General features: G+C 61.4%; 2 protein-coding genes across 2 annotated transcripts in view; one reads left to right on the top strand and one right to left on the bottom strand.

Moving 5' to 3' along the window:
- Positions 1-15,992, top strand: part of ADAMTS7 (ADAM metallopeptidase with thrombospondin type 1 motif 7) — a 46,522-nt gene extending 30,530 nt beyond the window's left edge. The window contains exons 10-25 of the mRNA XM_077858498.1: positions 1,148-1,292; positions 1,909-2,001; positions 2,341-2,486; positions 3,599-3,768; positions 4,022-4,155; positions 4,968-5,088; positions 6,051-6,295; positions 6,669-6,810; positions 8,596-8,722; positions 9,151-9,364; positions 9,638-10,882; positions 11,626-11,778; positions 12,129-12,302; positions 12,395-12,541; positions 13,419-13,581; positions 15,648-15,992. Coding sequence (XP_077714624.1) covers positions 1,148-1,292; positions 1,909-2,001; positions 2,341-2,486; positions 3,599-3,768; positions 4,022-4,155; positions 4,968-5,088; positions 6,051-6,295; positions 6,669-6,810; positions 8,596-8,722; positions 9,151-9,364; positions 9,638-10,882; positions 11,626-11,778; positions 12,129-12,302; positions 12,395-12,541; positions 13,419-13,581; positions 15,648-15,805 — 3,577 coding nt within the window. The 3' untranslated portion in view covers positions 15,806-15,992. The remainder of the gene's footprint in view (positions 1-1,147; positions 1,293-1,908; positions 2,002-2,340; positions 2,487-3,598; positions 3,769-4,021; positions 4,156-4,967; positions 5,089-6,050; positions 6,296-6,668; positions 6,811-8,595; positions 8,723-9,150; positions 9,365-9,637; positions 10,883-11,625; positions 11,779-12,128; positions 12,303-12,394; positions 12,542-13,418; positions 13,582-15,647) is intronic.
- Positions 15,993-17,881: 1,889 nt separating this feature from the next.
- The window catches only part of TBC1D2B (TBC1 domain family member 2B), a 61,571-nt gene continuing 52,420 nt past the window's right edge, over positions 17,882-27,032 (bottom strand). The window contains exons 11-13 of the mRNA XM_077858504.1: positions 23,292-23,477; positions 23,030-23,151; positions 17,882-20,167 (exon numbers count right to left, since the gene is read on the bottom strand). Of these exons, the coding sequence (XP_077714630.1) occupies positions 19,972-20,167; positions 23,030-23,151; positions 23,292-23,477 (504 nt within the window). The 3' untranslated portion in view covers positions 17,882-19,971. The remainder of the gene's footprint in view (positions 20,168-23,029; positions 23,152-23,291; positions 23,478-27,032) is intronic.

The raw sequence follows: 27,032 nt of genomic DNA on the forward strand, positions 1-27,032 counted from the left end.
GCGAGTGGCCCTAGGCAACCCCACAGACCATCCACCCCACCCTGGGCCCCACAGCCTCCCTCAGAGGCTGACTGCCCCCAGCGTTGCCCCCTACCTCCCGCCCTGGCTGATGTGGTGGCCTACTCTGTCTTCTTCCAGTCTGTCTTGTGGTGTGTCCTCTGTCCCTTCCTGTCAGAGCCCAGTGCCCATCACCTCTGTCCTTCTGACCCTCTGCTCATCTGGCCCCCAACCTTGTACCAGCCACCCTCTAGCACCCCAGCCTGGAAAACTGGAGGGTTTTTCCCCACCCTCTCCTTGCTGCCTGGGCCAACTACCCATCACCCCCAATCTCAGCTCTCACCAGCCATTGCTGCCCTAAGGGAGGTCCCTAGACACTTGTCTGACCCCTGCAGGACAGCAGTGAGCCCTGGGCTGGTTGGTCAATGTGCAGGGCCTGGCAATGGTGTTGGGATAGACACTGGCCCCTAGAGGCCACAGCTGTGCACAAAGGGCCCATGGACAGATGCGCTGGCAGAGAAGGGCCAAGCCCAGCCTGGGATGCCCTCCCCAGGGCCCTTCTGCATCCGTGTTCCCTGCCTGCTGCTGTGGCGTCTGGGCAGCCTGGGTCCCCTGCACTGCCAGGGAAGGCTGGCAGAGGGCAGACAGGAGTGAATGAGGAAGTGATAGGGTGGCAGCGCTATCCCCGGCCCAGCATGTCCCTGGCCCAGCGTGTCCCCCACAGAGACCCCAGATCTCAGCCTAGGGTGGGGCCCGCAGAGGCACACTGCTGTATCAGCTGTGAAGTGATGCTCTCCAGATCTGGGGCGGGGGTGGAGGCTGCAGGAACTCAGAGCAGCAGGGCCAGGGGAGGGCTGGGCGTAGGGGAGGCTTCCCTGGCGGTGCCCTTGGGATGGGTCTCTGGGGCAGAGTTCATGGTAGTGTGTGCAGAGCACTGCAGGTGGAGCCAGCAGCTTATGCAAATGTGTGGCCCCAGGAGGGGGGTGAGTTGTTTAGTGAGCTAGAGTGCCTGGAGGTGAAGGGGAGAGTGAGAGGGCCCCAGATGCTAGGTTGGGGGTTGGAGGGTGAACTGGGATAAGCAAGAAGGCTGCCTTTTGCTTGCAAGGTTTAGTGTTTTATGCCCCCTTTTCTCCTCCTCCCTTCCCTGCAGCCGGGGTTGGGGCCTGTGCTTAGATGACACTCCCACCAAGGATGTCATTGACTTCCCCTCTGTGCCCCCCGGGGTCCTCTACGATGTGGGCCACCAGTGCCGCCTCCAATACGGGGCCTACTCTGCCTTCTGTGAAGACATGGACGTGAGTGTGGGATGGGCATGGGGTGGGGGCTGCCTCCCCAGCCTACAGCAGCCGCTGGCCTGAGCTTGGCCATACAGGATACTGGGAGACACCGTGGCTGTGGGATCAGCTGTGGCTGGGTGGCCACAGACCCAGGTCTGAATTCTGGGTGGAGCCCCTCACCTCCCAGGGCCAGGTTATGAGACAAAACAAAACCTACGCTGCATATAGACTTGGGGGAGACCATAGACTCAGAGGGGACCCTAGACATGGGGAAACTGTAGACCTAGGGAAGATCGTAGACCTGGGGGGGACCATAGACATGTGTGATTATAGACCTGAGGGGGACCATAGACCTGGGGAAATTGCCCAAAGTGAAGGCCATCGTCCTGTTACGGACTCCCCAAGCCCGAGGTGGGTAGGTATCTTTCTAGGCAAGTGGGCAGGGCTGATTTGAGAGTAGGTGAGCCTGGAGACAGGTCAGAGCAGCAAGCCCCAGGGCTGGGCACCCCCAGCACCACACAGTTGGGAAAAGATGGGAGGGGCCTTCTGGGAGTCCCATCTGCAACCCCCACTCCCATCCCCTCCCCGAAGCACCAGGGAGGGGTGAGTATGGCCCATGTCTTCCGCCTTGCAGAACGTGTGCCACACTCTCTGGTGCTCTGTGGGGACCACCTGTCACTCCAAGCTGGATGCAGCCGTGGATGGAACCAGGTGTGGGGAGAGCAAGGTAGGGGTGCCGCAGCCTCTGCTGTGGAGGCAGGTGGGTGGGGAGAGGTTGAGCTCCCGTTGTGTCCATGCTCTGGAGGCCGCCTGGGTTCAGACCAGCTTAAGCTCCTAGCAGAGCCCCAGCCTCCCCCAGCCTCCCCTACTCTCTCTAGCCCTCCCCGTGTCTGCAGAGAGGAGGTGGTGCAGCGGCCCCACCAGAAAGTCACGGGCTCCCTTTATTCCCTGCTCTGCTCCACCGTGGGGCCTGAGTCTTGGACGACTGAGAGGGGGCCTCCTGACTCCTCAGTCCCACTGGGGCAAGGATGACTGGGTGGTATTTCCCTACCCCCATCTGTCTTAGTGGTGTCTGAATGGGGAGTGCGTTCCTGTGGGCTTCCGGCCTGAGGCTGTGGATGGTGGCTGGTCTGGCTGGAGCCCCTGGTCCATCTGCTCGCGGAGCTGTGGCGTGGGTGTGCAGAGTGCTGAGCGGCAGTGCACACAGCCTGTGTGAGTGCGGGTCTGGGCGCAGCAGGGATGGGTGGGCCTGGGTGCCCTGAGCAGAGTCAGCCTACCATGGAGAGCCTGGCTCTGTGCCAGCCTCCTGGGCTCCAAAGCGTCCCCATAGAAGCCATGCCCAGCATATCCAGGGCCACCCTGGTCACTCAGAGGGGCACCCCGGAGGCTAGCAGAGTCCCCAGTATTGACCGTGCTGCAGACGGGAACACCAAGGCTCAGCATTGCAGTAACTGGCTGGAGGGAGGCAGGAGAGGCCAGGGGTGATGAGCTTAGACTCTGGACCTTAGACGGATCAGGGTTCAGATCCTCTCTGCACTTCTCCTTTGGGTCTCTATTTCCAGGGAAACTGGACTCTGGGGTGACCGCAGGGCTCCCCAGCAGAGCTAAAGCATGAAAACCTGCAACTAGTAGGTAGAAAGCACTTAGTAAGGACTCACTTATTGGCCTCGGACGCACATATGGGTCTGAGATGAGAGGGGATGGCTGGGAGAGCTGGTTGGCTTGGAAGGCGTGTTGTGTACCCTGGAGCAAGTGGCTTCACCTCTCTGGGCCTCAGTTTCCCCACCTTAAAAAGGATGATCTGAAGATTCAGGAGATGCTGAGCCAGCAGTAGTACAGACCGAGGAGATACCTGGCTCCTTGGGACGAGCCCTCTTCGCGAGGCTGCCCTGGCCAGTGTGGGACTCAAAGCCAGCCCCACCCAGGGCCTGTGCCTGGGCTGGGCTGGGGGCTGCCACCCTGGCCCAGATGAGGGTGGGGGTCAGCTGCTGTGCTTCTGGGCACGCCTCTCAGCCAGGCTAGGTGAGGAACAAGCCTGCAGACCTGTGGGGCACCAGCCACATCCCTGGCTCATCACAGGCTCGTAGCAGCCCTCTGAAGGGGAAGCCCCATCCCTGTCTTACAGGCCAGCGAACTGGAGCTCAGACAGGGATGAAGGGCGCCCTGCAGGGTGGGCGCAGAGCCCAGAGGGTGGGTGGGCGTTGGACTCCCCGCAGTTAGAGGTTGCAGGAGCTGCCACATGGTCCAAGGGCCTGCTCCTGGACCGAGGTACACAGTAGGCACTCACTGTGTGCTCACTCAGCCCCACCTGGCTCTCCTCACAGACCCAAATACAAGGGCAAGTACTGTGTGGGTGAACGGAAGCGCTTCCGCCTGTGCAACCTGCAGGCCTGCCCCCCCGGCCACCCCTCTTTCCGCCATGTGCAGTGCAGCCACTTTGACGCCATGCTCTACAAGGGCCAGCTGCACACGTGGGTGCCTGTGGTCAACGACGGTGAGTCCTGCCACCCATGGTGACACTGAACCGCAGGGGGAGTCCGGGGGCCCGAGGTTCCGCACCCTGGCCCTGGGTCATCGCCCCCACCAGCTCTCCAGGGTGCAGCCCAGGGGTGGGAGGGGTCCGGCCCATGTGCTGCCCCGGAGCTGGGTCACATGGCCACGGATGTGTGCAACGGATGCTGTCTTACTGTGACCTCCCTGACTCCTGCCTGGGTTGTCCCTAACGGCCCCTCCACTTGGGCCCCCAGCGAACCCCTGCGAGCTGCACTGCCGGCCCTCCAATGAGTACTTTGCTGAGAAGCTTCGGGACGCTGTGATCGACGGCACCCCCTGCTACCAGGGCCAGCCTGGCCGTGACCTCTGCATCAACGGCATCTGCAAGGTGCGCCTGAGCAGAAAGAGGGGCTCCCATGTTGGCTACCCCTGGGTCCCTCCTAGATCCCCCCAGCCCTCTCCCCAGGCTGTCAGCAAAGAGCCCACCCCTCCTGGCACTGGAGCTCCTTGCAGGCGAGCCTCACACCCCAGCCTCTGCACCGTGGGCCCTCCCACCCCTCCTGGCCCACAACCCACTGCCCAAGCCTCTGAACCTCGGCCGCCCCCGCACAGTGCCCCCAAGAAACCAGCCCACGGCTCAGCCTCCTACTGCTTCCGTGATCCCAGCAGCCGTTTCCTCTGTCTTAGAAAGGCGGGGCCGGCTCCCGGTTGTAGGGCTCGGTGAGGTCATTGCAGGGTTACGCAGGGCTCAGGGTCTGGCAGAGGTTGTGTCAGTGTTTGCTAGCAACATGTACTCCTGTCCAGCAACCTCAGAGGTCGCTCCTCCCTGCCCCCTTGCCACTAGGACCCCCCAGGGGTGTAGACGGGCAGCAGGGAGGTGCTAGCCCAGGCCTTTGACATCCATCCCTGTTTCTAGGAAAGTCCTGTCTACCCTGGGCAGAGCCCCTGCCTGCTGTGGCCTTTCGTAAAACTTGCCCTCCGGTGCCTTGTGCCACCTGTCAACCTGGCTGTGTGACACAGACTGGGCTCCCTGTCTCACAGCTGGGGGACCGTGCTCAGGGAGGTGGAGGGGTTCACTTGAGGTCAGAGGGCGCGGCTGGCGGCTGGCTGGAGCCTGGAGCCCTGTCCTCCCTCCTCTCCCTGCTCTGGTGGATCCCTGAGGCTGGGGCTGATGCTAGGTCTCCCTCCCGTGTGTTCCAGAATGTGGGTTGTGACTTCGAGATCGACTCTGGTGCCATCGAGGATCGCTGTGGCGTGTGCCACGGCAATGGCTCCACCTGCCACACCGTGAGCGAGACCTTCGAGGAGTCTGAGGGCCTGGGTACGGGGAGGCGCTGCTGGTGGGAGGTGCTCTTGACTTGGCGGCCCCTCCCCCTCCCTATCTCCCTCTAGGGCCTGCCCTGGACCGCCAGGGTCCCCACCCTGGCTAAGATCCGAAGCAGGGGAGCCACCCTGCCTGGTCCTTGCAGGTGTTGGGGTGTCCTCCTGCCCCAGGGACCCCGGCCTGGCTGATCTTGCTTCGGGCTGCCTTCTTGGGAGGCTTCAGAGACCCCCAGCTCCACTGCTATACCTCTGTGTCTATTTTGCATGTGTTGCTTGAGGGCTGACTGTGCTAGGTGAGGAGGGACGGCGGCTGAAGGGTTTAGTGTAGGAGGCCCAGCAGGCTGAGAGCACTGACCTGGGGAGGTCAGCAGGGACTTCCCATAGGAGGCAGCAGTTTAGCTGAATCATGAAAGACTCAGGTGAGGTGGGAGAGGTGTTACATTCAGAGAAAAGAGCTGTGTCCTCAAAGCCTGGAGGCGCATCTGTGTCCAGGGACCCATGGGGGATGGCCCTGAGTGCTGGGCCAGATGTTCAGCCCCCCTGAGCTGGATCCGTAGCCTAGCAGAGCCGGCGGGCAAGTTACTCATCCCTCTGGACCTCAGTCTCCTCATCTGTCACACAGGGGTGACAGAAGTACCTGTGTCCTAGTGTAAAGCATATAAGGTCAGTGAAAGGAGAGAGGCCAGCAGCAAGGATGGTGTCCCAAAGGAAGGGTGCAGGCCGATGACATGGAGCCAGCCAGGTCTCTAGGAGAGGGGTAAAGAGGTGTGGGTCCCGACAGCAGGATTTGAGCCCTTCTGAGAGTTAGGTGACCTAGGACAGATTGAAGCTCCACCTTTGGGGGGAGCTTGGAATCTTGAGGTAATGGAATCTGCCACCAGCGGCCTGGAGAAGGGGAGACAAGAGAAGGGGCTGAGGGCAGCCCACACCCTCACACTCTGAACAACCCCTGGCCAATAGGGTACGTGGACGTGGGGCTGATCCCAGCTGGTGCCCGTGAGATCCGCATCGAGGAGATGGCCGAGGCTGCCAACTTCCTGGCCCTGCGCAGTGAGGACCCTGATAAGTACTTCCTGAATGGGGGCTGGACCATTCAGTGGAATGGGGACTACCAGGTGGCCGGCACCACCTTCACGTACGCACGCACAGGCAACTGGGAGAACCTCACGTCCCCAGGGCCCACCAACGAGCCCATATGGATTCAGGTGCCCGCCTCCCAAGGCTCAGGCTGGGAAGCAGCAGGGGCTCGGGGAGCAGCTCAGTTTTGGGGAGTAGCTAAGGCTGGGGAGCAACTGGGGTTTGGGGAGCAGCTGGGATTTGGGAGCAGCTCGGGCTGGGGAGCAGCTGGGGCTCAGGAGCAGGAGTGGGACCTGAGGGATCCTGTGCACCCCTACACCCACCCCCAAACCCCGCAGCAGAACAGAGCCCCGGGGACTCTGCCTTGGGTTCCCCTACAGTGTAGCCCCAGGTCCCACAGGGGCTAGAGTCAGCTCCTTTGGGATGGCTCCTCTGGGTAGCAAGTCCTGGTGTCTGGAGGGGACACCCCGTGCTCACAGGGCCCCCACCTGCCTGCCCCAGCTGCTGTTCCAGGAGAGCAACCCCGGAGTGCGCTACGAGTACACCATCCAAAGGGAGGCGGATGGTCAGGGCCAGGTCCAGCCACCTGAGTTCTTCTGGGACTATGGGCCCTGGACCACATGCACAGTCACGTGTGGTACAGGTGAGGAGAGGGGAGGGCACAGCCACTGCCCACCGGGGCCATCATCTCGGGGCAGCCATGCCTGGCTTCAGCCTCCACTCACTTTCCTATTCCTGGGCCACCGTGAGCTTGGAATGCTGGCCTTTGGGTCCTGGAGTCCCACTGGGGGTGCTGCTGATGGCTGTGTCCCCACTGGTAGAGGGATGAGGCCGGCACAGTGCCTGGCACACAGGGGTGCTCGGTATGTCTCAGCTGTTGGCACTCTGGTCCTGGAGAGGCACTGGCTAGCTTCACACGGCTCCTGCTCCACTGGGGACCTGATCCCTTTGTACTCTTGGAGCTGACCTGAGCCCTCCCTGACCTGGGCTCCTTCCCTCCACCTGCTGCAGAAGGGCTCCAGAGCCTCCTTCCTGGAGCCCTCTAGCCCTTCCTGGGAGGCCCAGAGCCTCATGCTCCCTGGATGCTACCCCCAGGAAGGGCCTCCCCATGGAGGACAGAGCCAGGACGGCCAGCTCGTCCCCACCCCAGCCCTCAGCATCTGCGCCCAGGGGTCCGTTCACCATGTTCACTCATTTCTCTCAACCGTGTGACACATGCAGGGACCTCACTGACCTTCCCCACCCCCCACGGCCCTGCCCATTGCCCCCACTGCCCCTCGGCATCCAGGGAGCTCGGCATCAGGAACCAGACAGATGTTGAATGTTCCTGAAAATGCTCCTATGGGGATGAAAACCAGCCACTGAACCTTGGCAGAAATCTCCCAAAGCTGTTGAAAGCATCCTGTCCCACATCAGCATCTCTAAATTTACACACGTGAAAGAAAACCTATTGGATGAACTGGACTCCGGGGAAATGGCCTTTCAGCAGAGTGGTGGCTTCACGGGTGGATGGGTTAGGAACTCGAGCTGCAAGTAGCCAGCCAGCAGTCAGAAGGCCCGGGGACAGAGGCCAGGCTGGCAGGATGGCCTGCGCTTCCGTAGGGACGTGGGACGTGTCTCCCTCACACCCGTCCACAGGGCCCCCTCCCAGCCTCTTGTGGTCCAGGCAGGAAGAAGGGGCATGCGCTGGCTCCCAGGGGAGGGACTCGTGTCCAGACGTCCCTCAATGTACGGGAACTACAACGGAGAGTGTTTTCAGCGGGGCCCACGATTACCCTGCACAGAACCAGAATTCTGTTAGGGAAGGAGGAGCGGATAGGACATGGGAGGGAAGCACGGGTGAAAGGAGAGCCTGTTCCTGGGGGTCCTGCTGCTGGAGGCGGTGTGGGGGTGCATGGTGAAGGTGAGGAGACAGCCATGCCAAGACCCAGAGGCAGGTGGAGGGATGAGAACGGTGACAAAGGTGGCATGGGGGTCGGGGCTGGAGAGGAATGTCCCATGGGGGGTGGGAATCTGATGAGTTTCCTTGCTCCACCTCTTCTGAGCATGGACCCTGCTAGAAGGGTCGGTGCTCAGGCTGGGATTGGATTTGCATGACCACATGGTGTTCTCCTTCCCCGGGGGCTTTCAGGCAGGTATTACTGTTACATAGACCCTGAGGTTCAGAGAGGCTGAGGGAGCTGCCCAAGGCGTCCTAGCTAGGATGCCAAGGGCTGCCCCCCCGCCCCCCCGACTGTCCCCCAAGCCTGCACACTCTGCTCCCATCCAGGGGCAGAGGCAAAGGCTGGGAGGACAGTGAGAAGGAGTGATGAGGCCTTGCTCTGAGAGGCCCTAGCAGAGCGGGTGTGGCCTTGTCTTCAGGCTCAGGGCAGCTTGGGCAGGGGGCACCGTAGGGGCCAGGCCCAGGCTGAGCCCCTGTGATCCCCAGGTATGCAGAGGCAGAGCGTGCACTGCACTGAGCAACAGGCAGGGCCTGTGGATGAGCGACACTGTGACCCCCTGAGCCGGCCTGATGACCGCCAGAGGAAGTGCAGTGAGGAGCCCTGCCCTGCCCGGTGAGCCCACCCTGACCACTGCCTGCACAGGCTCCTGACTCCCCGGTCCCTGGCCTTGCTGCAGAGCCCACATCTGGGGGCCTGTGAGAGGAGCAGAGGGAGCACGGCCTGGCCTCTGTACAAGGCTGAAGCCCAGACCCTGGTTCTTCCTCCCCCCCCTGCCCCGCCCCGGCAGCCAGCACCAGCCTAAGACATGCCTGGTCACCTGTGTTTGGGTTTTGGGAGGGCTCAGGATTTGCCAGTTCCCCCCGGCGAGGGTGGCAGGAGCAAATGGGGCTATGTCCTGCCACCGGGCCTCGGGGGTCAGGTTGCCGACCGGGCTCAGGGCTCTGGGGAATCGTCCCCTGGGCTTGGGCCTGGCCCTGCCTGGAGCCTGAGAGCCCGGGCATCCAGCCAGCCCTGGCTGACGAGGCCTGTGTGCCCTGCAGGTGGTGGACAGGGGAGTGGCAGCCGTGCTCCCACTCCTGCGGGCCAGGGGGCCTGTCCCGCCGCGCGGTGCTCTGCATCCGCAGCGTGGGGCTGGATGAGCAGAGCGCCCTGGAGCCACCTGCCTGCGCACACCTGCCCCAGCCTCCTGCCGAAACCCCTTGCAACCAAAATGTGTCCTGTCCGGCCACCTGGGCTGTGGGGAACTGGTCTCAGGTGAGCATCAGGATGGGACAGGGCCACCCCCAGTCCCCAGCCCCCCCAGCAGCCTTGGGCTTCGGGGAGCTGGAGACAGTCTTCAGGGAGCCCGGGCTGTCCCGGTCCAGCCTCTGTCCCCAGAGCCTCAGGACCACGGTGCCCTGGCAAGCCACCACTACAAGCCATGGCCTTGAGGCGGAGGGGGCCGGAGGGGGCCGGCTGGGCCTCCTCCTCTGACAGCGGGCAGTGGCAGGTGCCCCACCAGGCCCCTCACTCTGGTCTCCTCTGCAGTGCTCGGTGACGTGCGGGGAGGGCACACAGCACCGAAGTGTCCTCTGCACCAATGACACCAGCGTCCCCTGCGATGAGGCCCTGCGGCCGGCCAGTGGGGTTGCCTGTTCTCTGCCGCCCTGTCCATGGGCCCTGGACCCCGAAGGCTCGGGCAGCGGCTCCTCCAGCCGCGAGCTCTTCAATGAGATCGACTTCATCCCCCCCCGCCTGGCCCCACGCCCTCTGCTCGCCTCGTCCCCCGAGCCGGCCAGCATGAGCAACGCCATCGAGGAAGACCCCGAGTCGGGCCCGTCGGGGCCTGTGTTTGTTGACGATTTCTACTATGACTACAATTTCATTAACTTCCACGAGGACCTGTCCTACGGACCCTTTGAGGATCCCGACCCAAACCTGGCAGGTGCAGGGGATCGGACACCCCCACCCCTGAGCCGACCTGCGGAGGCTCCCACAGGCACCCCTCGGCCCAGCCAGGCTGGCCTGTCTCCGCACCCGCCCTTGGGTCAGGCCCCTGGGAGCCCCCCGGGCAATTTCTTACCTGAGGAAGATGCCCCCGTGGTGACCCCAGACTCGGGGCTCCCCAGCTTGCCCCAGCCCCCGGTGTGGGTCAGTGGCAAGGACACACCTGCTGCCCCCGGAAGCCACAACAGGCTCCCGGGAGGGGAGGACCGCCAGAGCCAGCCACCCCCTCCGTACTGGCAGAGGACCAACGAGCTCTCTGAGGACGAGGAGGAAGCCTTCGGCGGTGGAGCAACCGGCCTGCCCCAAGGACGGCGCCCCACGTCACCCCCTTGGTCCTCCATCCACACTCGCCACACCTCCCGAAGTCCTGACGTGGGAGACCTGTGGACCGTGGGGACAGTGGCCTGGGAACCAGCTCCAGAAGGCAGCCCGGGGCCTATGGACACTGAGCTACGGCCCACCGTTGGGGGGCGCCCTTCTACTCCTTCCCCCCACGCTCTGCCTGAGACCTGGGGTGGAGATGGCCCCCTGGAACTGGGGACTCCCACCACTGCAGCCCCATGGGACCTGCAGACCCCGGTCCTGCCAGGGACCTTCCTTCCGACAGCCCAGGGCCCAGGACCTGAGGACCAGCCAGTGCCCCCCCACCCCACATCACGGCCCACACCAGCTCAGGACGGGTCAGCCGATGGCAGAGTCCCCAAGGCCCAGCCTGTGGACCCCAGCCCTGCCAAGGACCCCCCACCCGCCCAGAATGCCAGCTGGGAGGTGGGGAGCTGGAGTGAGGTAAGGGGCCAGGGAAGAGCAGGACCTCACTGTGTCCTCTTCAGCACATGGCCCACGGGGGTCCCGGGGTACAGAAACCGGCGGCCCGAGCTGGGAGCAGCGATGCCCTCCGTGTGCCAGGGGGCCATCCGCCCTGTCAGCCTCAGTTTCTTAAGATGAGGAGACGGGCCACCAGGAAGGTGTGGGGTGGCACGAAATGGAGGGTGGCCAGGAGCCGCGTCCCTCATACTGCCGGACAGGGTGCCCCCTGACACCCTGCTGGTGGGGAAGCCACCTCCGTGGCTCCCAGGCCCAGTAGGGCCCCCTGGGCTCAGCCTGGCTCTCCTTGCCTGGCCCCTCCTCCGTGGCCTCACCCTGCTCCTTTAGGGGCCGGCGAGTGTGTGAACTTGATGGCCAGAAACTGACTGTGTCCCTCTGCCCACCCGTGTCTTCCTATGGAAGTTCTGTCTGGGCTGGGGAGGGACAGGCAGGGCTTAGCCAGGAGTCCAGTCACTCTCCCTAGGTGATTTTGGGGCGCAGTGAGCCCGGTCATGATGGTTGGGTCACCACCTCTGTCCCCCGTGAGCCAGGACATGAGGTGTTTGAGGTTTTGTGTTTGGGAGGTGGGTGGAGGGGCCCATTGCACAGATGGGTAAGGTGAGGTTCTGGCTCCAGCGGGTGCCCCCGCATTGCTGGCGGCCCGGCCGTGGGGCTGGGGGGGCGCGGGGATCTGCCCGCCCTCACGGCCTGTGCCCGGCCCCCAGTGCTCCACCACCTGCGGCCTGGGTGCTGTCTGGAGGCCCGTCCGCTGCAGCTCCGGCCGCGAAGAGGACTGTGCCCCCGCCGGCCGCCCCCAGCCTGCCCGCCGCTGCCACCTGAGGCCGTGTGCCGCCTGGCACGCGGGCAACTGGAGCAAGGTGCGTGAGCCTCGGGGTGCAAGCTGGGCTGCCCAGTGCCCACTGCACGCTGGGTGGCGGACTCTGCACTGCCATCCTGGGCTTGTCCTGTCCACACACCTGTCCCGGGTTGGCCTGCCCTGCCCCTAGCACCTCTGCTGCTGGCCATGCCCTTTCTCTTGTAACTGCCATGCCCCTCGGGATGGCATTGTCACTGACTGTTCCAGTGGGGCCACCCTGGCTACATGCCTGAAGCTGGCTGGTCTCCCCGGGGTGGGTTGGGGGGTCCGATGCCCACACTGCCACCCCTCGCAGGGCCGTGTGCGAGCAGGTGCACGGGGTCTGCTCACACTGCGCTCCTTGCCCTGCAGTGCTCGCGTGGCTGCGGGGGAGGCTCCTCAGTGCGTGACGTGCAGTGTGTGGACACACAAGACCTCCGGCCACTGCGGCCCTTCCACTGCCAGCCAGGGCCCCCCATGCCGCCCACCCGCCGTCCCTGTGGGGTGCAGCCCTGCCTCAGCTGGTACATCTCTTCCTGGAGGGAGGTGAGGCCTGGGGGCCCCGGGACAAGGTGGGGGGGTGTCCTCAGACCCCGGCAGTACCCCGACCCCTTTCTCTGCCCATCCCGCTCTTCCAGTGCTCCGAGGCTTGTGGTGGTGGCCAGCAGGAACGTCTGGTGACCTGCCCAGAGCCAGGCCTCTGCGAAGAGGCGTTGAGACCCAACAGCACGCGGCCCTGCAACACGCACCCCTGCACGCAATGGGTCGTGGGGCCCTGGGGCCAGGTGAGCAAGCCTGCGGACCAGGGACGGGCCCAGCGGCCACTGGGAAGTCCTCCGTTCCCTCGAGAAGGCATCATCTGGTGTGCTATGTGCCAGGCTCTCTGGTCACTGCAGATGTGGGTGGTGGCCAGACGAGGTCCCCACACTGCCGAAGCCTTGGCCTGCTGGGGAGAGGGGGTTGAAAGGGAGTGGGTGGGTGCTGGGATGTCAGGGAGGCCTGCAGGACTCGGTGGTTCGAAGTAGAGGTCCAAGGGGAACAGCATGTGCAAAGTCCTGGGGCAGAAAGGAAAGATCTGAGGGTTTAGGGAACAGAGCAGAGGCTTGAGTGACAGAAAGGGTGGAGGAGGGGGCAGCGAGCCCTCAGGGGGCGCAAGATGCCTTCCTGCCACCTGCTGGAGCTACAAGGTCCAGGAATCCCAGTCCTTGCCCCCTGGCTGCTGAGTGGCTCTGGGCAGGTGGCCTGGCCTTGCTGGGCCTCTGGTTTCTCATGTGCAAGACGGGGGTGTGGGAATGAATAGAGCAGCGCAGTGAGGCGCCCAGCCCAGAGCCTGGCACCATGTGGCAGAGATTAAACCTACTTCTAGAGCTTTTTTTAAAAAAAGTACATCCTAATTGTTAAGAATAGAGCCTGACTCAGGCTGGAGGGCCTCTGGTTGAGGAACCTGCAGGGGCTGTGGCAGGTCCTCTCAGCCTCTCGGGTGCTCCTGGGCCTCGGGGTGGGTGCAGCTCCTGCAGGTGAGCCTGGTAGGCTCTGAGAGGCAGGGGGCAACGAGAAGCCTCAGAACTGGACATGCTCCTGGCCAGGGCATGGGCAGCTGCCCCTGGGGTGCCCTTTCCCCTGGCCACAGGGGGCCCTAACCTCTCCCCCACACATACACAGTGCTCGGCCCCCTGTGGTGGTGGTGTGCAGCGGCGCCTGGTCAGGTGTGTCAACACCCAGACTGGACTGCCCGAGGAGGACAGTGAGCAGTGTAGCCACGAGGCCTGGCCCGAGAGCTCCCGGCCATGCGGCACCCAGGACTGTGACCTCAGCGAGGCCCCACGTGAGTGCTGGAGGTCGGGGCAGGGGGGATGGCAGGAGACAGGAGCCAGCTGCCCTGGGTGATCCGTGATTGTGAGGCTGCTGGATGCTGTGCAGAAGCTGGGTTGTGTCAGGGCCAGAGCAGAGGGTGTCCTGCCCTGCAGACACTCCCAGACACCCCTAGGCACCCCCTACGCAACCTCCAGATACCCCAGGCACCCTGCAGACACCTCCAGGCACCCGCAGTCACCCAAGGAACCCCCCCAGGCACCCTGCAGATACTCTCAGGCACCCCCAGGCAGGCAGCCTTCTCTAGTGCAGAAACAGGGGAGGCAGCAGACTTGGCCCCTAGTTGCCGTGTGACCTCGAGCAAGCCCCTTGTCCCCCAGGGTCTCAGTGAGCCGCCCAGTGAGGCCAGGCCTGGGTGCGCCTCCGTCTCCAGCTCTGCAGGAGGAGGAGTGCCCAGAGTGTGTGCTGCAGCCGCAGGAAGCGGCCTCCCTTCCAGGGTCCTGCTGGCTGCCTGTGGCCAGCTGCTTCCTGGCCAGCTGTGTCCTCCTGGAGGAAGGGCCCGAGCCAGAGGTGGCAGTGGACACAGCTGCCCTCGGGGCGCTAAGCACAGGAAGCTGGCCCTGGAGCCACACCTGGGCGCCCTCACCAGCTGGGTGGCCGTGGGCTCCATGTCCCTGTCTGGGCCTCCCCTTCCTTGAGCACAAAGGGGCTGAGAGCCATGCGTAGGGAGGGGGCGGGGAGAGCTAAAGCCAGGTCACTGTCGACTGGGTCAGGAAGGAGCCGAGCAGCTTGTGTGTGTCTCAGCCATCTGCCCCGGGCCCCCAGGACAGTCTGTGGTCCTTGGGCTGGCGGTCAGCGCCTCGGGGACCTCGCTGCCTTCTCCACAGTGGCTGGCTCCTTGGCAGCCCAGCCTCCTCCAATCCTGTGGCCTCAGGGCCCAGTGGAGGTGCCACCCACCCTGCCCCTGCCGCACACAGCCCGGGCCAGAGGCCGCCAAGGCTCCTTCCTGCCTCTCACCTGGGCTCGGGGAGGGGGACCCATGGCGGGGAGAGGGTAGAATGGAGGCCGGGTCTCCGGAGGTCGGGTGGATGGAGGGGTGGTCAGGCGGCTGAGCCACCAGCCGACCCAAGTGAGGAGTTGGGGGTGGAGGCCAGCTCGGGGGTGACGTGGGCGCCAAGATCCTGAAGCTCGGGGATGTTTTGATGGTTTGTGGGGCAAGACGTTTAGAAAGCCTGGAAACTCCAGGGCGTGCGGTCAGCCCGGTGAGGCAGCTGACCTAGCGTGGCCCACATCCGTTTGTGGAGGTGGGCGTTATTGACAGAGGGAACCCCCTCCCCCCGGGTTAAGAGGCTCGCCCGAGGTCACACGGTGCACACAGGATGCGGGTGTGCAGATGCACAGCTGCTGCCCGAAGCCCGGGTGGAGGACCCAGCCTGCTGCCTCGTGCCCTCTGCGGGCCCCCGGGGCCGCGGGCTTTCCTGTCCTCCTCCCCCGGGACGCCCACTAGAGGCAGCTGGGGGCTGTCAGCAGGAGCGGGAGCGAGGCCAAGAGGCTGGAATCAAACCACTTCCCAAAATAGCTGCGACCAGCACAGGGCAGCAGGGCCGGGCCGGCCAAGCCCCGCCGTGGACAAGCGTAGCCCGCAGCCTTCCTGTGTCCTCCTTGGGAGCCGGGTTTTACCCCCAGGGTCACACCCTCTCTCTTTGGGCCTCAGGGCCTGGCCTCTTGGAGCTCGGGTCTGTGAGCGGAAGCTGAGGCTCAGTATGACCCGGGGGCTTGGGGGGCCGGGGGGGCGGTCGGGGGCGTCCAGCAGGGCAGGTGCACGGCAGGGACGGCGGGGGTCGGGTCGGGGGCCGAGTCTCCTGCAGGCTGGTCTGTGGCGGTGGAGGTGGGGTCGGGGTGGGGGTCTCAGAACCTTCCCCCTGGAACCCTGACTCGGCCTTGCCAGCGCCCCCCTCCCGAGACCTCTGGAGTGCTGAGGCCCTGGGGTGGCTGCCGGCCGGTGTGATCCCAGGGGGTGGCCCCCCACGGGGTGCTGGTGCCAGCTCCGTCCTGAGGGTCCCTCCCACCCCAAACCAGGCTGCGAGCGGGACCGCCTGTCGTTCGGCTTCTGTGAGACCCTGCGTCTGCTGGGCCGCTGCCAGCTGCCGGCCGTCCGCACCCAGTGCTGCCGCTCCTGCCCCCCGCCGGGCCACGGCGCCCCCTCCCGCGGCCACCAGCGCATTGCCCGCCGCTGACCCGCCCCAGCCGGGCTGCCCTGACCGACCCCCCCACCCAACCCCCCCAGACGCACGGACCTCATGCCCCACTGTGGGCTGCACCCCAAAGGTGCTAACCTGGCCTGCTGGTGGCAGGCCGGGGACCCCTCCCCCAGAAAAGGTATTTTTTTAATGGTCTGCATAACCTTTATTATTATACATAAACGAGCACCTACAGTTTCAGCGTGCAGCCTGGCTTCCTCTTGCGTCGGGAGAATTTCAGGTTGGAGCCCGCCCCCCCGTCCCCATCCTCCTGAACCGCCCGCCCTCACATGCTCCCGGGCACCTCCGGACAGGTCTGGTGGCCCCCGCAGCTGCAGAGGTGGGGCAGGTCCAACTTGGCAGAGGCCGGTGGGGGGGCAGTGGCCCCGCTTAGCCTGCACCCCCCACTCTGGGGCCGCAGAGGCGTGGTTTCATGGTGACAGGGTCACATCCCACCTCAGGCAGCCAGGCCCTTCCTGTGTCCAGCAGGACCTGCCCCCCAGGGAAGACGGGGAGGGGGCTGGTACCCCGTTAACATGCCTGCATCAGAGGAGAGGGGGAGGGTGGCCAGTGGAGCTGGTGACCCCCAGGGACTGGAGCAGATGGGCGGCCACCGCCTTCCTGGCCTTTACATGTCCTGTTTTGCCACATGCTCTGTGCTCAGAGACAACGGGGCTGGTCACAGGTGGTTCCTGCCCCCACTGCCACCTCAAGTGTTGGGCTCCCCCCACGCTGACCTGTGACCTTGCACCTGCCCGCCACGGTCCCTTCCCGCCTGCCCAACCTGGGTCCATGGAGCCTGTGGACACAGCAGGCAGCAGAGGGGTGTGAGGTGCCCCGAGAGTGAGGGAGGCGGCTGGGGAAGGGGCCACACGCAACCAGGCTGACCAGGCCCCTCCTGGGGAGTGGCCTGTGCAGGTCCCAGACCTTACCTCTGGCCCGAGCCTCAGACAGGACTCTTCTATAACCCGCTCACCAGTCCTCCTCCTAGAGGGTTGACTTCCCTTCTCCAGATGGGGGGACACCAAGGTTCAGAGGGGCCCAGGTGCCCCTGGGGGCACCTGCAGGGGATGCCACATTCCACCATGTGTGCCAGTCATGGTCTGCAATGTGCATGGTGGTCCCTGAGCAATGTGTACGTTGTGAGGCCATACGGTCACGTGTGGCTGGGTGAGTGTGTGGAGGGTGGGGCGGGTGGCGGTCACTGAGACAAAACATGTCAGAGGCTGAAGCGCCTGTGCCCAGACTGGTCCCTACATGGAGGGACGGAGGGCAGTGGTGCCCACCCGCTCTCTGCTCACACACCACACCCCTTCACTGACGCACTCTACGGGCCCGAGAAGCCAAGGCTCCGAGTGGGTCTGGACATGCCGTCCTGGAGCCCTCCAACTGGACAGGCCCCATGGTGTCTTCACGCACAGACGGTGGGTCTGAGGTCACTCAGGAAAGTGAGTCACCGAGGCATGCGAGAGGCGGGCAGGGGCATCAGACTTCCTGTGTTTGCAACAGTCCTGCGGCCTGAGGAGGCCCTGGGGACCCACGCACTGTCCACTGCAGCAGCCCTTACAAGGAAGGGGGAAGGGGGCCTCTGCCCTGGGGCCGTGACCTCAGGTGCCCCCAGCCTGGCTGAGTCTGTCCCAGGGGAGACAGGCTGGCTCTGGGATCCTGGCTGGAGCCCCCTCCCCCACACCATGTAAAGACATTTGGTCTTAATCATTCTCGGGTGTTTTTCTAATGATGGGGGTGAGGGGGTGGTGTCCCCCACGGCAGCTGGGCCTGAGTGGTGAGCCCAGATGCAGGCGAGGCATGTCACAGCTGCGGCTGGCGGGGGCGGGTGGGGGAGCGTGGGGGTGCTCCAGCTCCCAGCTCAGCCCCCGGGCTCCCAGTTCACCTGTGGCTTGGCCCCACCTCCCCAGTCAACTAAGGGAGCAAACTTGCCCCTGCACCCCTAAACCCCTGAGCAAACCCAGAGTGGGACCTACAAACAGCTAGGGCAGGTCAGAGGCCCCAAGAGGTCCTGTCCCCCTCTGAGTCCTGTCACGAGCTGGTGTAACTGCATCTCAAACCAGAATATACAAATTAGTAGTTTATTTGGCTTTTTAGTATGACTGTTCCAAAATACAACTCAGAGTATAAAAGCTGCATGACCTAAGGGGAAGTCAGCTGCCACCACCCCCCCATGCAGGCCCTCTGGGGGCACCCGCCTCCCACCTGCAGGGGCTGCCCTGGGCAACGTGCAGGAAGACAACAGTGTGTGTGTGGGGGGGGGGGGGGGGGGGGTTGTGCAAGAATACAAACATTTAGGTTAAAAAAAAAAAAAAATGGACTGGCTCTTTGCTTAGAACACTTCCTATTGGATACGACGTGGTAGGAGAGCACCCCCGGTCCAGCCCTGGTGCCCTGGCTGCCACGGGACAGCTGTCATTAGCAGGACCATGGGCAGCACAGAAGGCCCTACTGACCAAGCCCAGGACTGAAGCCGGGGCGGAATGAAGAGCAACTCAGGCTGCTTGGCCTGACACACACACACACACACACACACACACACACACACAGTCATAACACAAGGGGAGAGCTCGTTGTATAAAATAGATGTATGTAACCTAGAAAAACCTTGATAAAAATAGTCTATAAAAATATAAACTGTAGTGAAAAATATACAAAAGTATTAAGAAATGTTCAGCCCATAAAACACAAAAACCCATCCCTGTGCAAGGTGACAGCTGCCCTTGGCTGTGGTATGGGCATCTAGGCAAGAAGTCTCCATGGAGACAGCAGAGGGGGGTACCCACGCCCTGCGGTTCTGCATCCTGTCCCGCGTCTGGGCCCAACCACGCACCCTTCCAGCCTTCGAGACACCCAGAGGGTGCACAGCCTCCAGGAAGGTGGCCCCAGTCCATTCCCCCAACGACCGCACTGCTCTCACACCACGGCCTGGCCTCAACAACTGCCTGGAGACCCCTGCACGGTGCTGCTGGCCACCCGGGAAACCATGGCTCTGGCCACACAGCAGGCACCATGCCCAATCCAGATGCTTTTAAGATAGGTCTTTTTGGGGGCGACACAGACATTCCTAAAGGCAGCATTCCCCTCCCCGCCCCCACAACTGGATGTGTCAGTTCCAGGGGAAATCAGAAATAAACTAGAGTCTGATCCTGCTGGGCATCCTCACTGTAGTCCTCTCACTCGGCAGTGCGGGAGCTGGGCAGGCAGGGGTCTCCAGTGGGGTCTACGGAGGGCAGTGAGAATGGCGCTGCGTGTCTGCCACCAGAAGCCAAGAAGGGAGTGCGGAGATGCCAGCCTGGTCAGGATACCGCTGAACAGGCCGTAACAGGAGAACGTCCGTACTTAGGAAAACACACTTCCTCAAATTCCGCTCAACACTTAGGCTGCATCTAGTACATTTAGGGATTACTTCCAATTTCTCCAGGTAGTGTAAAAAAAAATTCTACTTTAAATGATTTCTTTCCTATTTGAATAACACTGAGCCAGGAAACACTCTCATGTCCACACACATATCAGGGATGGTCTGCAGAGAGACTGACCCAAAAATAACCTTCCTGGGGCAAAGCCTCTGCAGGGCTTCAAAAACTGCTCTGGCTGTAGAAGTGCGTGGGCAGCCTGACCTGCAGGAGGCAGCAGTGACCCCACAGCGAGCACCACGCTGACCCTGGGGATGGCGGGAGGCCAGCTGCCAGAGCGCAGGGGCAAGGCACAAAGCTATGCCCAAGCGAAGGCCCTGGCAGCCAGCCTCCCGGCCATCCAGCAGGTGGAGGACCCCCAGGGCACCAGCTGTTCTCCAGAAAGCCAACAGTGACACCCAGCAGCTATACCACTGCCCTGAGTTCCCAGAAAAGCTTCCTCCTTCCCTCAACCAAGGCCTCCCCAGGGGTGGGCCTGCCTGGCAGGACGGTGTCCACAGAGTCTCAAAGAGCCAGAGATGTGTGCACCGTGTGACGGCATGGAGATGGCCATCGACAGCAGACCGTGCTCCGAGTGGGAAGGAGAAAGTGCAGGGTGGCTTTGGACATCTGCCCAGCAGATTTCCAGAAACCATGGGCATTACATTCGGGCTTTCAAAGGAGCAGAGACGCCTCTGTGGGTCATCCTTTTGGCACACTTTGGTTGTAAAGGCAAGAAGAGCAGCGTCATGGGTGGAGCACTCAGGTGTCCTCTTCTTCATCACTGACCAGCTCCCCCTTGTCAGGGCTGCTGTCCCGTTCACGCAGGAAGTCCTCTCGGATGGCCTCCAGCTCCGTCAGCTCCAGCCGGACCTTCTCCAGGTGGTAGGCACGCCGGTTCCGGATCTGGCGCAGGGGGAATGGGTTTAGGTCCCCAAATGAGATGCTGATCAGCTTCCTGGCAGGACACAGGACAGGGACAGAGGTCAGCAGGGCAAGACACAGGATGGGGCCTGACCACTGCCGGGCTAGACACAAGCGCTGGCTTGTGTGTCGTGGGGTGGGTAAAGTTCCTTCCCTTACTGGATCCTCATTCTCAATCTGGATGCTGGAATAATGGAAGAGCCACCTCCTGGGGCGTGGAGCTCCTCACACTGCCACCGGGAGCACTAGGACAAAACCTGGGACTGACCGGGAAGGAACAGACGCCCAAGCCGGCCCGGTGGCAGCTGTCACACTACCAACCACATCACAAGGGTCGGGCGTGGTCTACAGACCGATGCGCACTCCATGGCTGTCACACTACCCGCAGCTCAGGCACCAATCCCACTAACTTGCCCCCAGCCACTGGCTGGTGGCAGAACGAACAACCAGAAGGTGTCCCACAGCCTGACTGTGGGTTCCAGCACCAACTGGGGCAGCCCGGCCCCCGGGGGAACAGAAGTCGGTTCCTCCAGCACCAAGCCCCCCACTCCCACTCAGCCGGCCCGGAGGCTACTCTCCCCTCCAGCCCCCAGGGGAGGCCATCGTGACACAACATCGCCTCAGGCCTCCTGCCACCAGCCGCGGGAGCCGCCTTCCTGCAAGCTCTACTGTGTGTGACATCAGCCTGCGATTCTCAGACACCCACCCCTCAGAGAGCCTGACTCCAGAGCAGCCCCCGCATGAGGCCAAAGGTCAGGAAGGCCCACTTCCAAGTTCCCAGAGTGTTCTAGAACACAGGTGTGGGAGAACAAGGCAAGTGTGAGCAGAGCCCAGCTCAGTGTAGACTTACTGGGGCCCACGCACCCCACACCTAGTGTCTGGCTACTGCTTTGCTACAGGAGGCAGACACAGAAAGCGCTAAGTTAGAGTCCCATCAGCCCCGCGGGCAGGGGGCAGGGGGTGGGCAAGGGTGCTGCAGCCCTGCTCAGGAGACAAGTAGATGTCCCACAGTCAGCTAGGGCCAAATAGCTCCAGGAACCCTGCACAAGAGCAGCTTAATCCTGTTATCCCGCCATCTCCTGAACACTCACCTCTGCAGCCTCCCCCTCCTCTCTCCCGGAACTGCTCAGTTATGGGGAACCACCGGGCTGGGCAACCACCGGGCTGGGCGGCTTTAAAATCCGGGGTCCCAACCTGCCTCTGCGTTTGCAAACCGGCATCCCATAGACTTCAGCGTCCTGAAGCCAAGGGCAAGGCGGCTGCCCCTGAGCTGCTTATAAGTTGGTGCTGCCGCCAAGGCTGGAGGGACCAGTGGTGCCCTCGACCTGCAGCCATGCCCCTCTCAGCTTAGACCTTGGGCAAGGTTGGTGGACACTCTCAAGCGTCACCTCAGGACTCACACTCAGCCTCTCACTGGCCAGTGCTACCCTCAGGCGTCGTGTGGCAAAGCTGAGGTCATGGCTACGGGTAGGTCAATGTGCCTGATTAATACCCTAAAAATCCACTTCCTGAGCAAAAGGCCCTAAAAACAGTGACGACTTCTTAGGATGTCAGGTGTGGCCTCCACCAGCCAGTCCTCTTCCCAGCATCCCCTTCCCTGGGGACCTCAGCCCCAGGTGCCCTCCCCCCTGCCCTCCCATGGCCGGCTCACCCTCCCCTGTGCTCTGGAAGCTGCCCCACAGCGAAAGGTGCCCTTAGGCTTCCTGGGGGCCCTTTGGGGTTTGAAGCAAGTTGTGACACGTCAGTGGATGGAGACGTCCATATAGGGAGTCACAAGAGGCATTTCATGATAAAAGGGAAATTAAAAACCTCAATAAGTAATGCAGACCTTTAGCAAAAGCCACAGAATTTCAATAAATCGTTTAATTTCTACACAGTCCAGAATGGGCGTCCTACATCCTGAGACAAAGCAGCCTCCTCACGTGCTGCACTCACGCCCTGAAAGCATCTATAAGCCCCAGATATCTCTCAGTGGAAGGACCTGTGACTCTCATGTGGCTGGGCGAGCCTGATGCAGGAGGGCTCTGGTGTGCGGGGAAGGCGACTCGCACTCGGCACCCAGTAGCAGAGAACTGTGACCCCCATGGCTCCAAGCAGTGCCACCTCCCCACCCAACCAGCAGCAGGTCCGTAGGAGCCCCCATGGGAGCCCTGGGAGGGCGAGTGGGACCATAGTGGCTGCCAGCCACGGTCAGGGCACATGCATGACAATCACCCAAACAGGTGATGCCTTGTGGCCAGGGAGATGCACCCCCTGATGCTTGGTGCCTGCCCACAAGGCCAGGGTCTTCTCAGGTGCACTTCTCTGCCCTCCAGTCTCCTCTTCCATGACTAGGGGCACCTCAGGCCCCAGGCCATGCTGACTCCCTGGCCTCCCCCCTGCCAATGCTCCTGTCTTCCCAACACCCCTGTGTGGAGGCCCAATCCCACCCAGGCCACTTCCACGGCCCGAGACACATCACCTCTCACGTCTCTGCTGCTGCTCCAGCTCCGAGCCCAGGGCACCCTCTCCTAGGTGCCCCTCCACACCCCACCCACCTCATCCTCCCCCTGCACGTGCCCTGTCCCAGGCCCGGGCCTCCCCCAGGGCAGCACCCAGACCATCAGGCAGTACATCCCCCTCAGTTCATGTCAGGGGCTGTGCCTCCTCTGTCACCTTGGCACATGGGGGAAGGCTCACCACACCAGGAAAACCCAGGAAACACTCAATGAACACACAGATGCTGCTCTGCCCATGGGACGTTGTGTTGATTGGATCAAGGACAATCCATTCTCCCCATTCCACCCCATTGGTGGAAGCCACCGGATGTCCCCAGCCTTTTCCTCTCCTCACTTGCACAGTGGGAAGCAGGTGCAGCACCCCTACTGCTTGCCCCCTGCCCCCCACAAGGATTCACCTGGCATCAAGGATTGTTCGAGTGAAGTAACGGAGATACTTGAATATGGCCATCGAGTCCTGCAATTTCAGGATCTCCTCTTCCTTGTATTTGAAAAGTGCCAGGGCAAACCTGAAAATGACCTGTGAGAGCATGGGGACATCTGTAAGCTCAGGGCTGCCTGGGCAGTGGCTTCCCGAGCCCCAGGCCCTCCCATGGCAGCACACCAAGGGGTCACTCCAGCCCATGGTGACCTTTACGTGTCTCTGGTGAGCAGACCCACCTTCGGTCCCTCGTAGAGGAAAGAGTCCCATATCTTAAAGAGGATATCACTGACGACACTGTCCACAAACACCACCAGAAACCAGTTGAACGTGATGAGGGTGTAATCCACGTTGTACTGGTCCAGGTGTGCATGCAGTCGAGGCAGCTTCTCGCTCATGAGGTCTCTGAACACCCGCTGGTCCACCTGGAAGGAAACAGAGGGAAGCGTTGGGTCTGCTGGGGCGCAGAGCATGCCACCTGAGCCCTGGGCACTGCTGTCCCACATGCCCACTATCACCAGGGCTCCTTGGCCTGAAACTGACTCCCATACTTGAAATGCTCGAGAAATAGGCTGCTACGTGAGTTCAGGGCTAAGAGGGCAGAAACCAAGTCCTGGACCCAAGGGGAGGTGCAACACCAGCAGGTGCTTCCCCTAGATGCCACCCAGGTGTGGGGGCGGCATGGGGGCAAGGGTCCCAGGGTCAGGGGCTCAGATGGGCCTGGGTACCTCTCTTATCGACGGGTGCCCAGGGCACCTGTCACCGGCTCTCACAGGCTGTGCTGGGGGTTCCACGAGCCACATGTAAACCACCTGCCTCCACCTCATGTGGACACAACGCCCTGCTGAGCATAGGCTCCTAGCGAGCTCGCCTCCACCCAGAGGAGCGAAAAACCGTGTGGGGGAACCAGACGCCCGGGCTGCTGAGACAGCTGTGGTCAGGGGCCTGGTGAGGACGCATGGGTTGCGCTCTCAGAACCACGGATGGATCCCAGACAAGGACACTGGGGAGGCAGAAGCCAGGGATCCACTTGGGCCCGACCTCGGACTGGGACCCGCCCCTGCCCCATCTGTGCGCACAACAGAGGGACAGAAGCTTCACTAATCACGCTTAACTTCACTAATCAGAAGTTGCACATCAGGACGCTTTGATGCTTCACCTCTACTCTGTTCACCTCTGTTCAACCAAAACAAAAGGACAGCTAGAGCCAACCTAACACGACTCCATGTGTCTCTACCACCGCAACAAGATGCCAGTCGGGCTCTGAGCAGGAATGATGTGGCTGGACATGCACTTCAGCCCCACCGTGGCCCAGGGGGTCCAGCCCAGCCGGTGCCAAGAGGGCAGGATCCCAGGATCGCTGTGGCCCTGGAGACCCAGACAGGACACTCCAGGAGCGGCCAGGGGTGGGGAGTGGATACGGAGCCACTGAGGACAGCAAGCCACGCATGCGGGGCACCACAGGGGAGGACGGGAAGCATGTGACCCTTGTCAGCCCCCATGAGCCCCAAGGCCATGTGGGAACCACACACTGCCAGCCAGCCGAGCAAAGGTCAGCAGAACCCCCGAGGAGCAGCTGGAGGCTGCGGGAAAGAGTGAAGTCACACTGGCTCCACGGGCTCTGCCCTAGGGACACCGGCAGACACTCAACTGCACATGAGCCAGGTCAGGATGAAAAGTGCACTGATTCTCGGGGTCATCGAAATGCTAAAGTAACTACAAACAATCTACATAAACATGTAAAATAACATTTTTTAAAAGTAAGCTCCACATCCAGCATGGAGCCAACACGGCACTCGAACTCATGACCTGAGAGGAGATGGATTCGGACGCTGACCGAGCTGCCCAGGAGCCCCTAAAATGACACTTTAAAAGTTTTTTGTTGTTGTTGTTGTTGTTTTAGGAAAACCTGAAACTTTAAAAAAAGCCCACTGTTCCTCCTTTTTGGAAGTTTTCCTTATTTACATGTATGGAAGCCTTATCAAAAATGTGTTTGACTTTTTAACAAAAATGCCTGATTAGATTCAAGTCGGTATCACTGGTTGAAATTGTAAAATTTAAAAGGTAAAATAAAAAACTAGAAAGTTTTTTATAAAAATGATTCTAGAGCAGCCCAGGTGGCTCAGCGGTTTAGTGCCACCTTCAGCCCAGGGCGTGATCCTGGAGATCTGGGATCGAGTCCCACATCAGGCTCCCTGCATGGAGCCTGCTTCTCCCTCTGCCTGTGTCTCTGCCCCCCCACCCCCCACCCCCATCTCTCAAAATAAATAAATAAAATCTTTAAAAAAATGATTCTAAAGAGTTGTAAAGTCCTCTCAGTGCATAAAAGAAGCAAAATACAAAAATCACCTTGGAGACATACATTTTAACCAATTTGTTTTCTGACTAGAACAGGAGACAAAGTTTCAATGACCTAAACTGGTTGAAACAAATCATCATGAATACTCTTCACAGACTTAACAGACAAGCAAGCACACAATCCACTGTTGAAGTGTCCCACCACCCCACCCTGAGCACTTAACAAGGCATCCGGGAGAAAAAAAAAAGCAAAAAGGAAATACATCAAAATGCCAGCTGTGGTCCTGAGCTGCCTGGATAAGAGGTGACTTCCAGTTTCTTCTGAACATCTCCCGTGTTCTCCTGTATGAGCACCGTGACTTCCACAGTCAGGGAGAAACAGTCTCCTTAGAGTTTACAACTATGTTCATGCAACAAAATGATGCAAATTTTATCTTAAACCCACATACTTAAAATAGCTTTCCCTTTCTGCCTATAAGGATAATTTTACTGAGTTTTTACAATCTAAGCATTAGGATAAGCTCATAATGTGTCATCTGAATTCGACCACGAGCACTCCATCGAAGGGGAGTATGATGCTCATCTGCCAGATGTGGAAACTGAGGCAGGGGCTGTGCAGTGAGGTGGCCCAGCTCCATGGCTCACAGGCTGGAGGGCCTGGCTCCATGACAGATGAAGGCTTCTTTCTTATTCTGAAACACGGCTATCAGTGATTTTGAGTCTCTAAAGCTATTAGCTTCCCGGTATCTGTGACACACAAAACTTTATTTACTGACCTCTTCCCTCCCACCAGACAGTTGACTGCTGCCTCTTCTCGCTGCTGCTCATTTCCTAGTTTACAGAATATTTCTGGCAAAAATAGCCTCTAAGTGGGGCACCTGGGGGGCTCAGTCTGTGAGCACCTGGCTTCAGCTCAGGTCACGATCCTGGGGGTTCTGGGATCGAGCCCCACATCGGGCTCCCTGCTCAGCAGGATCCGGCTTCTCCCTCTGCACCTCACCCACGCTCATGCATTTGTTCTCTCTCAAATACATAAAATCTTAAAAAAAAAAAAAAAAAAAAAAAAAAAAAAGCCTCTAGGTAACTTAGCAAAGTAACATGATCAAAGGGAGAACAGCTGACCTCTCCTAGAACCAGTCAGCACCCAGGACCTCCCGTGATCATCCCGTGGCATTCTAGGAGGCAGTGGGCGAGGCCCAGACCCCAGCCCGGGCCCTCAGTGGTGGCACTCAGGCGAGCTGCTCAGTGTCTCTGACCCAGTTTTCTCCTGAGAACAATGGGGATAATGATGCCTCCATTGGGATGGTCTTGTGCAGCTGCTGGCACGGGCTGGGCTGGCACACACTCATGCCAGCTCCCTGCCCTGGCCAGAGAGCCCACGCACGCTCAGCCACTTGCTGCACTGGGTGCCAGCAATACTACATGGAAGTCGGGACTGCCAACCAGCTGCAGGACAAGCACACAGACGGGATCCCGTCAGACAGCTGCCATCCCCGAGGCCCGTGCCAGAGCAGCAGGAACAGCAGCGGGCCTCAGGTCGACTTGGGAAGGCAGGATGCAGCATAGGGGACACGGAGGGAACAGTGGCCTGGGGAGAGGCATCACGGCTTCACACCGAGGACGAGGCGAGACTGATGAGCAAGTTCTGTCACAGGGCACCCGATGCTTCCAGCAGGGGACAC

Source organism: Canis aureus, chromosome 2, assembly GCF_053574225.1.
Source record: "Canis aureus isolate CA01 chromosome 2, VMU_Caureus_v.1.0, whole genome shotgun sequence".
NCBI lineage: Eukaryota > Metazoa > Chordata > Mammalia > Carnivora > Canidae > Canis > Canis aureus.